Genomic DNA, 14,119 nt, shown 5'->3' on the forward strand with positions numbered 1-14,119 from the left:
TGTTGATCCAGACTCAGTCTTTACCATATTGTTTTTCAATTTTCCCAGCAGTTTTTTGTCAAATAGTGGATTTTTGTCCCAAAAGCTGCAATCTTTGGGTTTATCATAGACTGTCTTGCTGACGTCATTTACCCCAAGTCTATTCCACTGGTCCTCCCTTCTATCTCTTCGCCAGTACCATATTGTTTATTGTTTTGATGACCACTGCTTTATAGTACAGTTTAAGATCCGGTACTGCTAAGATACCTTCCTTCACATTTTTTTTCATTATTTCCCTTGATATTCTTGATCTTTTGTTATTCCAAATGAAATTGATTATAGTTTTTTCTAATTCAGTAAAAAAGTTTTTTGGTAGTTGAATAGGTATGGCACTAAATAAGTAAATTAATTTGGGTAGAATGGTCATTTTTATTATGTTAGTTTGTTCTACCCATGAGCAATTAATGTTTTTCCAATTGTTTAGATCTAGTTTTAATTGTTTGGAAACTGTTTTGTAGTTGTGTTGGTATAATTCCTGTGTTTGTTTTGGTAGATAGATTCCTAAGTATTTTATATTGTCTAGGATGATTTTAAATGGTGTTTCTCTTTCTAACTCTTGCTGCTGAAATGTATTGGAAATATATAGAAATGCTGCTGATTTATGTTAAGCATTTATTTTGTACTACCACTTTGCTAAAGTTTTTGATTATTTCTACTATATTTTTAGTTGATTCTCTAGGATTTTTTTAAGTAGACCATCATATCATTTGCAAAGAGTGATAGCTTAGTCTCCTCATTGCCTATTTTAATACCTTCAATTTCTTTTTCTTCTCTAATTGCTACTGCTAGTGTTTCTAGTACAATGTTAAATAATAGAGGTGATAATGGGCATCCTTGTTTCACATCTGATCTTATTGGGAAGGTTTCTAATTTATCTCCATTGCATATGATGCTTGTTGATAGTTTTATATATATACTGTTTATTATTTTTAGGAAAGGTCCTTCTATTCCTATACTTTCTAGTGTTTTCTTTTTTTTATACCCTTACCTTCTGTCTTGGAGTCAATACTATGTATTGGCTCTAAAGCAGAAGAGTGGTAAGGGCTAGGCAATGGGGGTTAAGTGACTTGCCCAGGGTCACATAGCTGGAAAGTATCTGAGGTCAGATTTGAACCCAGGACCTTCTGTCTCTAGGCCTGGCTCTCAGTCCTCTGAGCTACCCAGCTGCCCCCACTAATGTTTTTGATAGGAAAGGATATTGTATTTTGTGTCAAAGGCTTTTTCAGCATCTTTTGAGATAATCATGATTTTTTTTTGTTAGCTTCTTGATATGGTTAATTATGTGGATGGCTTTCCTAATGTTGAACCATCCTTGCATTCCTGGTATAAATTCGACCTGATCATGATGGATAATCCTCTTGATTACTTACTGGAGTCTTTTTGCTAGTTTTCTATTTAAAATTTTTGCATCTATATTTATTAGGGAGATTGATTTATAGTTTTCTTTCTCTGTTTTTGGTCTGCCTGGCTTTGGAATCAGTACCATATTAGTGTTATAAAAGGAATTTGGTAGGACTCCTTTGCTTATTATGTCAAATAATTTTTATAGTATTGGGATTAGTTGTTCTTTGAATATTTGATAGAATTCACTTGTGAATCCATCAGGCCCTGGTGATTTTTTCTTGGGGAGTTCTTTGATGGCTTGTTCAATTTCTTTTTCTGATATTGGATTATTTAAGTATTCTATTTCTTCTGCTGTTAATCTAGGCAATTTATATTTTTGTAAATATTCATCCATATCACCTAGATTGCTATATTTATTGAAGACGATGACAATGATGAGACTTCTTACTGAAACCTATGGGATGCAGCCAAAGCAGTTCTAAGGGGAAATTTTATATCATTGAGTACGTGTATATCAACAGATTAGAGAGTACAGAGGTTAATGAATTGGGCATGCAACTTAAAAAACTAGAAAGCAATTAAAAATCCCCAGATGAAAACTAAATTATAAGTACTAAGAATCAAAGGAGAAATTAATAAAATTGAAAGTAAAGAACTATTGAATTAATAAATAAGACCAGAAGCTGGTATTTTCAAAAAAGAACAGATAAAATAGATATAGTACTGGCAAATCTAATTTAAAAAAAGGGAAGAAGAAAACCAAATTAACAGTATCAAAGATGAAAAGGGAGACCTCACCTCTTATGAAGAGAAAATTAAGGCAATCATCAAAATTTTTTGAAGAAGCTTATTTATAGTCATGAAAATCAAGTCAGGTGAGAGAAATGCCAGTTCTATAAAACGGCTCTCTTACTCATGGTCATATAGAGCAGGGAAGTAAAAAAGAAGAATAACATACCAAATTAAATTTTAATAATCATACAAGTCCCTTTTTTAAAACAGTAAATCACTATAATCTCTAATAAGGATTTTGTAGCCAAGATATATAAACAACAGATACAGCATAGACCAAAATCCATTCCCCAAAAGATAAGTGGTCAAAGGAAAAGAACAGACTTCTCAGCTGTAGAATTGTTAACTATTTATAACCACATTAATTAATGCTTCACATCATTACTAATAAAAGGAGTCCTAATCAAAACAAACATGAGTTTTCATTTTATTAGGTAATAATTATCTAATATGACAAAAGTTGGGAATGATCAACATTGGAAGGGTTGTAGCAATTTAGTTGCACTAGTGAATTGTTGATAGAGCTGTGAACCAATACAAGTATTTTGGAAAGCAATTTGTAATTATATAAATAGCTTGATTAAAATATCTGTGTCCTTTGACCCAGAGCTTCCTTGATATTCATACTCCCAAGGAGACCAGTAAGTCAAAATAGTCAAGAGCCACACTTCTTGTAGTTGATCTTTGATTTGGAGAATAGCTGAAAAAAACTGGTAAATGAATGTAATGGAATATTACTGCACAATAAGAAATGATATGTGTGATGAATACAGAGAAGTATGGAAAGAGCTACATGAACTGTTGCAGAGTAAAGTCAGCACAGCCAAATAAACGGTATACACAGTGAATATAACATTGTTAATGGAAAAACACTTTCACACAGCCTAAGTGAAGGTCAAAAATTGGGAGGAACAAGGGTGGCTGGATAAGACATGAGAAAACACTCCCACCTCACTCCTCAGATGTGTTTTTCTTTTCAAGCTGATTTGAAGGATTGAAGAGTTTTATGTTGAGTGTTTCTTCCCCCCCCCCCTCCTAGAAGGGGCGATAGATATTACTGAAGCTATGGTGATATTAAAAAACAGATACACATCAGTAAAGCTTACTTGTTTGATTAAAATGGAATCAAAGGAGGACCATATCCCTTTGGGGAATGCTAAAAAAATTGTGACACCTACCACCTAAGGGCACCTCGATTGAGCAGTGTGAAGAATGTTGGACATACAGTCATAAAGACTTGAGTTCAAATCTAGCCTCAGGCTCTTACTATATGATTGAACCAGTCATGTAATTCTATCTGCCTCAGTTATCTCACGTATAAAAAGAGAAAAATAATAGTACCTATCATTTGGGGTTGTTGTAAGGATAAAATGATATAATATTTATTAAGTGTTTTGCCAAACTTAAAGAAATACTTAAATGCTTCTCGTGATGTTAAGAAGGCCATAAATGAAAAATAAACATGAACAATTCACAGTAATGAGAAGACTTTTATCAACCAGTGCTAGATAAGGGAAATAAAGTCAGGAAAGCAAGGTATGGAATTATTCAAATAAATGAAAAATATCATTATGCAGCTGTACTTAGATTCATTCCTGTGATCCAACTTGGCCCTAGAGGATAGATAAGGAAATGTAACTTTTCCCAATGGTATAAAATGTATGTCTCAAAAAATGTCTTTAAAAAAATTGAATCATATTTCAGTTTGCATCACAACTATCTTTTTTTTTTAATTTTTGATTTTTAGAAAACTTTTCCATGGTTATACAATTCATGTTTATAACAATAATGAGAACCACTGCCCAAACTGTAATAATAATGAGAGCAGTACCTATGTTATGATAGAGGAGAGATAGAGAGTCTATGAGGTGTGAGACTCTTCTAGCTCTCCCCTCAGGGCCAAATATGCACTGATGAGACTTCAAGAGGGCGCCACCCCAAAATTGGGTGACCTGGATGGTCGTGCCTCCCCACAGGAGTTGGGGGTGGGGCTTCCCTATAAGATGAGGTATGTGGTACCCCAATCCGATTCTGAATGAGGGCGGGGTTCACACAAGCCTCCCCTAAGGTCAGTCAACTTCACAGTGGGTGGTCTGCCTCCAAGATGGAGGCAGCTAGACCAAGCTGTGGCTCCCCTCCCCCTCGTCTCTCAGGCACTCTGGAAAGCTATCTGACTAATGAATTAATGAAAATGAACTTTTATTCTTCACAATTCAGGGATTGGGGAAAGGGGTGAAGGGTAGAGGTATTTGGGGTACCCTCTTCTCTATTTCTATGGAGTCTGACACTTAGGTGGAAACCTTAATGGCTCCCACTCCTAAGCTTCTTCTCCCGCCACTTCTCCTTATGATTCTATTTCTGTTATTCTATTTCTATCCATATCTATAATTGAAGTTTTGACTGAAAGGGGGTCTCTCAGCAAGGTTGGGTAATGGGATAAGGAGACTAAGAAATTGCTTCCAAAATGAAGTCCCAAAAACTTAGCTCACTCGATTATTGAAGTCTTGATGGTTGAGAAGCGATGGAATGGCTGACCAGGGAATCCAGGTTTCAGTGTCCAAAGAAAGATCCTCAGGAAGTCCTCAGGACTGGGTCTGAGCTGGGATGTCCACCTCCTTTTTCCTCACAGTCCTCCCAGAAGTTCCTCTCCCCTCCTCCTTCCTCTGGAAAATCCCCCAGAATCCTCTCTTGTCCCAACTGTCAACCACTCCTTCTCTGGCTCCCTTTGTCCCATCTGCCTTTCACAAATCCCATCTTTACATGTTCTTATTCTCCCCTCCAGTCCCAACCCAACCTACCCATCCACCCGTAGCCTACGAGCATTTCCACTAGTTTCTTCATGTGTCATCAATCAAGACCTATTTTCATATTATTGATAGTTGCACTGGAGTGGTCGTTTTACATCCGAAATCGTGTCCGCATCAACTCATGCGTTCAAGCAGTTGTTTTTCTTCTGTGTTTCTTCTCCTGCAGTTCTTCCTCTGAATGTGGGTAGTGTCTTTTCCATAAATCCCTCAGAATTGTCCTGGGTCATTGTATTGCTGCTGGTACAGAAGTCTCTGGCATCACAACTATCTTAACTGCATTTAACTTTCTATGACTTCACAAAAAGTAATTAAAGAAGTGAAGAATCTAGTTCTGTCATTTTCTATTCCTTGGAAATGTTTTCAAGTCTTTCACATAAGCTGTCAGATTTAGTTGTACTATCAGTCAGTTTTGCTTTAATATTTTTCTTAATTTTAAGGAAGGGTTCTATGAGAGTAGGAATTTATCAGACAAAGACAGTAGTATAACATAAAAAAGAAATCAATAAAACAAAACTAAAGGAAAATGATGGGAGAAAAAATATTTTTCTGGAGTGTTTCTAAAGTAGAGCTTAATTGGAATGCCTGTTGGCTATATCAAAATTGATCTCATAAAGGTATATTAAACTTAATGTGTTCAAAACTAAATTCATTAGCTTTTCTGCCAGACTTAGCCCTCTCCTACTTTTCCCTATTTCTCTCACAGCATCATCATTCTTAATCTTGTTTTTCAAATTGATCCCTCCCTATCTTACCCCATGTGTCCAATTGGTTGTCAGATTTTTCCATTTTGATCCCCATGATATCTTCTGCATATAACCCCTTCTCTCCTTTCACCCATATGTAGGCCCTCTTCACCCCTTGCCTGGGATTATTACAAAGTCCTTCTATTGTCCCTATTTCAAGTCTTTTCTCATCCAGTCTATCTTCCATATTACTACAAAAAGAATTTTCTTTTAGTACAAGTTTTTTCCATGTCATTCCTCTGTACAGTAAGTATAAATGGCCTCTTGTTGCTTCTAGATTAAAAAATGAACTCTTCCTTAACTTTGGAAATCCCTCCAAATTTGGCTCATGCCTCTTTTTTTCAAGCTTTGTGGACATTGCTCCCCCTCTTACATTCTGTGATCCAGCCAGGCTGACCTTCCTTTGGTTCCTCCTCCATAACTTACCATCTTTTGTTTCTGTGTCTTTGCACTCTGTCTCACATGCTTGGAAATGAATTGTATTCTTTTGGCCAACTCAGTATCTTATGCTTCTTCCTAGATTAGCTCCAGTGCTCCTATGTGAAACCCTTTTTGAACCTTTTAACTGTCTTCCCTCCCAAAATATCTAGTATTTCACTACTTTGTACTTATTTGTATTTTCTGTATTTATTTTTCATATGCTTCTACCTCTGTTATCTTTCCACATAGAATGCAAGCTTCTTGGTGAAAAAGATTTTTAAAATTAATTTTAAAACCTTAAAACAATACAATGCTATGTACATAGTGCTTGGCACATATTCATGAAATGCTTGTAGATTTATTGATTGAGTGAATTGATGGTGATTTCCTTCAGATAATTCTATTTTGAAGACAGAGTTGTACTGATGATGTGAAATCCCAAAAGACTTCAGCCCTCCTAATTGAATCCAATGAGCATTCACAAATGTTTGTTCTAACTATCTACAGAAAAACCTAGTAGATGAAGACCGTCATTGAGTTTATAATAAACAAAAAGCTTGCTGACCTGTTTTTTCAATATATGAATGATGGATAAATACTACATTTAGGCAACGAATTGCCTAGCAGGAGAGGAGAGACACATTGAATAAGCACTTACTAAGTATTACAATGTGCCAGACAGAGTGTTAATAAAGTTCTGGGGATATAAATACAAGCAAATAAAACAGTCTGCCCCCTAAGGATTTTATATTCTAATGGGGAACACAACATATCAAGAGGAGCTGAAAACCAAGGGGTAGAGTAGTAGAAAGTCTACTTGGATAGGTTGACATCCACCAGCCTGGATGTAGAGAAATCCAGAGAATGAATTGAGCCAGGAATAAAGTGAGAATGACTGAAGCCACTCATGAAATGATGGGTAAGGGTTGAGTAGGATACCCATGAGTGGGTAAGATAGTGAGACTCAGGACAGAGGTTTCTCCAACATGGAAAGGCAAATGGCAAGGAGTTAAAGAAGTCTAAAAAAGTTGAGTTCAACATGACAACAATGTCAAATTTATTTAAAGAGTTTATACATGATAGATTGGAAAGTTCAGGGCACACAGATGATGTGTAAGTAGCTACCTAGCCATTGTGTTGGAAATTACTCTTATTGCCTCTTCTACTGATAGACATTTATCTCATTTGAGCGTGTTAGTAATTTACATAGCAGCTTATATAATCTGACATGTATATGTGTGTATGCGTGTGTGTATTGTTATAAATAAAATTGATATAGATGGATATATTTAAAGATAATAGAATTTTATTAACAGCCATATTGATAAATAAAAAGAACCACGTGCCTGCTAAGATCTAATTCAAAATTCCACCATACCTTCCCCTTGGCTGCTTCCTAGCAAAGAGAGTACCAATCAAGTTCTCCCTATTTAAACTTCTGTTTATGTTGGCTCACATCACCATGTAAGACAGGAAGCCTGTTGAAACATGGAAAGTGTAGTTTTCAAGTCCCCTAAATGTCCACAGGAAGTTTATATCATGAATCTCAATATCAGCTCAAGGATCCCCAAATTTTCCAATATCATAGTATATGTGTGTATGTGTGTGTGTATTCTATGTATTTTGCTTTTGCTTTTTCTTGTTTTATTTCTGAGTATTTTGTAATTTGTTCTTTTCTAGGTGAATCCAATGAAAATGGAAGAATAAATCCTACCACAGATTCTGATGGTACTTTTATTTCCTACAGGTAGGAACTATATCGATCATCAAGCTCCTCCATAACTTATTCATTTTATAAATTTGTAGCAATGCTAAAGCTTCCTGTTTATATTTGATAATGTTTGCTGCCAGTGAACAGACTCAAGATTTTACACTATTAGTCCACTAATCCCAAGAGAATTTAAAGAAAGCTCAAAAAGAATTCATGAAAGTATTAAAAGCTATTTACCAATATTTCCTTTAGGGGCTTATCAGGAAATAAGGTAACATTATATTTTGCTTTGTGGCAAAATGATAGAGTAGTGAATAAAACACATACCCATTTAAACTTTTGTTAGTGTTTTCCTCCCAGTTTGAATTTTGGTTGAGTAAATGTTTGAGTGTGTTTATGTTTTGAAAGAGAACTATAAGGGAGATAATAAGAATCTCTTTTATCAGACAATTAAAAAAACAGACAAAAAGAATTAAATACTGGCTCATGTTTTGTGGGAAATATAAATATTGAGATTTTTTGAATGGCAGTACATAGAAAATTGTATTTAGTTTTTGGCCCTTCATCTTTATGGGAGATTGATTCTCATGGCTTATTTTTAATGGCAGCAAAATTCACTATGCAAGTTATAGAATATGATCACAGATTTTAGAAATTTAGCATGTTTATTTTAAGCTATTTAATCAGCAAATATTTATTAAGTACCTAGTACTAAGCACTAGGTTAGATGAAGGGAATACAAAGAAATAAAAAACAATCCCTGCCCTCAAGGAATTTCCATTTTTTTCTGTCACACAAAGTGCATATGAAGTAAATGCAAAGAAATTTTGAAAATGACTCAGTAGCCATCAGGGACACCAGGATAGGATGCAGATACAAAGTTTATTTTTTTGCAGAAAGTTAAGAATTCTGAGATGGAGAGGTGAAGGAAAAATGGATTCTAAGTAAGATACACTATGCAAAGGCATATAAATGGGAGATGTGAGCCTGAATGTGCAAGTACCCCAGTTTGAATGGATCACAAAAGTTGTGTAAAAGAATAATGTGTAATAACCCTATAAGGTATTTTGGGGCAGAATTATGAAGGTTATAATTGCCAAAGAGAGGAAGCTGTATTTTATCCTAAAGGTGGAGATACAGTAGTGATCATCAGCGTCTTTGTTTTGTAATTACGAACTTGACTTCCCTACGTGTTGTAAACTTCTATTAGGCAGGCTACTGTAGCTTACACTTCCGTGTATCCACCCCTTGCCCCCAGCATCCCCATGTCTGTCAAATATAGTAGGTGTTCAGTATTTGAATCAAAGAAATAAAAGAGGGTTCCCAAGACTTTCAGAAATTAAGTTAAAGGGGGCAGCTGGGTAGCTCAGATTGAGAGTTAGGCCTAGAGAGAGGAGGTCCTAGGTTCAAATCTGGCCTCAGATACTTCCCAGCTGTGTGACCCTGGGCAAGTCACTTGACCCCCATTGCCCACCCTTACCACAAGTGTTTAAAAAAAAAATTAAGTTAAAGTGAAAGCTTTCAATCTTTTTCCATTAATAATGTAAATTGCAGTTCATACGTGTGCCTGTGATTTGTAATACAAACAGTTGTTCAGTGATCACATATAGCATATTTTGTCCTGATGAACACTACTTAAAGGCAGTTAGCTTGTGCTTTTTTGGTTGTATAATCTCCTTGTAATGCTGCTTTTGAAGAATAACTAACAACCATTAATGCGTTTCGAAGATTAATGGAGTCTTTGTGGAAGCCCTTGGATTAAGATCAATATTATTGTTCCCTGACATATATCACCTTTAATATATTCAAATGAGATGTGGACTTTGTAGCACCTTCATATTTGGAAGTCTGTTGAAATGACAAAGTGACATTCTCACGATGGGGCTACACCGGATAGAGAACATCCGTTAGATTTATTTCATGAACTCAGCGAAAGCAGCCCTTCTTAGAGAGCTTGGCGCACTTTGTGTCTTTAAGGACTGCACTGGTGTCTCACCAAAGTAGATGATGTTAACGTTTGAGCACTCCGTATTTGGAGTAAACTGTGATGTAAAGATACCTTTAAAAAGTCAGTAATAGTCTAGAATCTGTCACTAATTAACTATATGACTTTTGACAAGCAACAACATTAATATGCCTTTGTTTCCCAATCTGTGAATTTGAAATAATAATACAGACCATGCCCATATGACATGGTTGTTCTGTTACATACAAAAAAACCACAAAGTGATATAAAAATGGATATTCTTATTAGTAGTAGTATTACATCTATAAAATCAATAGTAACTAAAACAAAAGGGAATGAAGCTCATGTTTAAACTATAGTGGGGAGTTGGAGGGGAAAATCCCACATAGTTGTTATAAATTTCGTTGACAAATTATATTTTACTATATTGGTAGTTTTGCTAATTATAGTAAATAAGAGACGTATTACAAAGCACCCACTCAAGAGAAATGTGATAATATGAAAGCAGAGTATTAAGTTGCAGTTTCTTTTGTCCTAGTATAGTTTGAAGATTAAAGTATTTCAGCTTCAAGTATTACTGAATGATAATTGTATTTTGAAAATGAAGGTTCCAATATAACTTTGCACAATAATACTAAAGTTGTTAACTAATATATTTTTAATCAATGCCTGTCATTGTTTTAGCGTTAGAACATTAATTTATCATGGTAATTTAAAAAGGCAAGATAAAAAGCTAAGGTAGTTCAGTATATAGAAACAGGCTTTTAATAGTTGGCAGACCAGCCCTGTTATTAAATAGTATTATAGTATTTAAGGTGTGAAATGAATATTTTCTGCTCAGTAGGCAATAGCTTCTCTAATATAATGAGCTTAGTTGTAAATTTGACACTTGGGTTAAATGTGGAAGAATTTGTAGAAGCACAGCTTTAGGTTTCATTTTCCAGTGAAAGTTAATGGATATATTGATGCAAAACTACACTGTATTGACAATAGAAGTTTTGCTATTACCCTATAATGATTCTCTTCAAATATACTTAAACTAATTGGTAATAATTTGTTCATATTATCTAAAATAATTTCAAAATATTATATTGATAATACTTTGAAATAATGTTCAGAAGGTTCACATTCTCTAATTGCTTCCTATCTTCTTTGCTGATACTCAGATAAGGACTGAAATCCCATCTTCTTCTTGGAATTTGCTTTAGCTAATTGGAAAAGAGTCCAATATATGGTTATGTCAAGCCATCCTCATACTTTCAAACCATGCAAATTCCATGGTTTACTCTGCTTACCACTTCACAAAATATACTTCAGATTTTGCATGTTTTCAGTGCTGATTGTTCTCGTGCTTATTGGTTTGTGTTTGTATCTGTTGGTTGTTTTATTCATTCATTCCCTCGTATTTTCATTTTTCCATACTTGTGTTTCAAGAATACACAGATCCCCAAATGAAGAAACCCTCTTTGCCAATGAAGATTCACAATCGCAGATAGTTGTATTAGGCTTCAATGTTAAATACTGTCAACCCTCTCAGATGTGGTAGAATCCTTCTGTTAGGCTGGCCTTCTCTTCACTGTGCCATATCACCTTTGATCTATAAATCGATTCATATTAGTGTTTCTTTGTCATCTATGGTACAATTATTACAGAAGACATGGCTCGTGCCTTTTTAATAGCACTTGCTTTCAATGCTAATAATGATACATTATTAATTTGTCAGAAACAAGAATCCTTCCCATTTTACAAATAGAAACTACTTCTGAATGGAAAAGAAAAAAAGACAAGTAGCTTCTAATATAAAGTTCCTTCTTTGTGCCAGGCACTGTGTGCTGAGTGTTTTACATTTATTATCTTATTTGATCCCCATAACAGCCCTGGGAGGTAGGGGCTTTTATTATCCTCATTTTACAGATGAGAAAACTGAGACATAGGTAAAATGACTTGCCCAGGGTCACACAGCTGGTAAGTGTTTGAGGCTTGATTTGAGCTCAGGCCTTCCTGACTCTAACCACTCTGTTCTGTTTATTTTTACCACCTAGCAAAATAAATTCATGGTGTAAGTACTCTTAATAACTAAACATTACATGTACAAACCTAAGAAAGTGTTTGGGTTTGGTCCAGTCTTGTTTTTAGGTGTAGTTTTAGACTTCAAATAAGGTTAATGTTTCAATGATTGCTTTTTAGAGATCTAATTATTCATTAATGTTGGCTCATTCCATTAATATTACCCATGGTTTTTAGATTGCTATGTTCTACCCCAAGTGCCATTATAGGTTAAGTTACTTCATTTGAATGCAGTTGTTTTAAACCATGAAGATCAAATAGACTATTCTCATAAAAGGTAAGGCTTGATTTATAAGGGAAATGTGAATAAATAGGACAGATTATTGGAGCTGGTGACAAATCTCATCTTAGTTCTCCTAACTGTTGCAGATTATTTGTTATATATTTAAAAAGAAAGAAAAAAAAACCTTAGGAAATCCAAAAGTCATTCAATATCTACTTTTCCAAAATACTTCTAGTTTTTTCATAAGACCAGGAGGGACGTCTTTTCTTTTTTAAATACTCTTGAATTTTCTCTATATGGTGTAGCTGAACACCTTACTAGGTGTGAGGGTGGAAATGGTTTCCTGCTACAGCAGTTTACAATGGATATTGGACTTCAGCCTTACTGACTGCAGTGCAGTGCCACGAGGAAGAGAGAATATTGTCTGTCTTTCTCCTTTCCCAAGGGCAGCTGACCTTCTCCTCGCCAAAGAGGCAAGCCCCTTGCCAGCACATATAACTACAGACTATTACATTAATCTGTTTAGCCGCAGTACCAGCTGCTTGCATGTTTTTAATTATCTTATTAGATGGTATAACAGTGACCTATGAAATAAAATGAAGGTGAGCATTTTTTTAAACTTTACATTTTGCATTCTATTTTTCTAAATATATTTAGTGAACTAATTATAACCCTTTCCCAAAGTCATATGTGCCAGAAAGTCTATGTAGGCTTTGAATAAACCAAATGTGGCAAGGCTGCCTTATTTTGCAAAATGAGTTTTCCACAACATTATCATAGTAGTCAACATAAAGAACTTAGGTCTTTATTTTGGGCCCATTTGTTGGCAGTATTTAGGTTATGTTTTATATATTATGAAAATTGGAATGCACTTGGTCTAGTAGACAAACCAAAGGGAAAATAGTAATGAGACAAGTTACTTGGCATTGATTAGACAAGAGAAAACATGGCTTATTTTTTAGACTTTGTTTTGGCTTTGTAAGGATCTGTCTGAATTAGAGTGGAATATTTCTTAATAAATGTGTAGATTTCACTTAGGTTTGATTTCTGGTTTATATAAGGAATTCTGCTAATAAAATTATACATGGCATATTATAAAGGCAACTGTTTTACCTATGTTGCTAAGAGCATCATTCCTTGCCAGCTGTTGACAACAGTGGAGACCACTTTACCAATGAGATGCCTGTTCTATCATTCAAATTAATACACATTATTGATTGGCAAATTCAGTTTCATTGCTAGTATACTGAGAGATCTGACAATTCAGTAAGGCAACATTGGTGGCTTATTTTAAGGAAAATCGTTAGAAACACAAAGCTATCAGTGTGCTCCTTCTGTAAGTACTCCTGTAAGAAGACTTGAATCAATAGATCCTGTACCAGGAGGATGAATATATCAGAGAATTTGTCTCACAATGATTTTAAAGCTATCTGAATTCTTTACTTAAATTTTTTTCTTCCACATCTTATATTTCTCTAACAAATAAATGTTTTTAAACATATGCTTTAATTTCTTAAAACAAAGAAATCTTTGTCTCTTTTTTATGGCCAAGATAATTAACTCTCTTTAGAAAAAATTATTTTGGAAGAAATTATTTGGGTTAGTGAAAGTCTTCAGTTCTTCCAACATGACCCTGACAGACTTCATTCATTGAAAAACTACTTCATAGTGATCTCTTAAAATTGTTGAATAACTTTCAGTCTGTTATAAGTGATAACTAATTAAATTGTTGCACCCTTAAGTTATTAGCAATGAATTGGATATTGCTCAGTGATTTTCTCTTTTTGATTTTTTGGATTTCCTCAAGAGATACCTAGAATGTTTTCAATAATTTAGTTTTGCTTCTTCCTTCCTTCCTTCCTTCCTCCTTTCCTTCCTTCCTTCCTTCCTTCCTACCTTCCTCCTTTCCTCCCTTCCTTCCTACCTTCCTCCTTTCCTTCCTTCCTTCCTACCTTCCTCCTTTCCTTCCTTCCTTCCTTCCTTCCTTCCTTCCTTCCTTCCTTCCTT

At 34.8% G+C, this 14,119-nt stretch overlaps 1 protein-coding gene across 1 annotated transcript in view; it reads left to right on the forward strand.

Moving 5' to 3' along the window:
• TBC1D5 (TBC1 domain family member 5) overlaps positions 1-14,119 on the forward strand; it is a 650,187-nt gene that overhangs the window by 372,467 nt on the left and 263,601 nt on the right. The window contains exon 5 of the mRNA XM_044678890.1: positions 7,826-7,892. Within this exon, the coding sequence (XP_044534825.1) occupies positions 7,826-7,892 (67 nt within the window). The remainder of the gene's footprint in view (positions 1-7,825; positions 7,893-14,119) is intronic.

Source organism: Gracilinanus agilis, chromosome 5 (assembly GCF_016433145.1).
Source record: "Gracilinanus agilis isolate LMUSP501 chromosome 5, AgileGrace, whole genome shotgun sequence".
Classification (NCBI taxonomy): Eukaryota; Metazoa; Chordata; class Mammalia; order Didelphimorphia; family Didelphidae; genus Gracilinanus; species Gracilinanus agilis.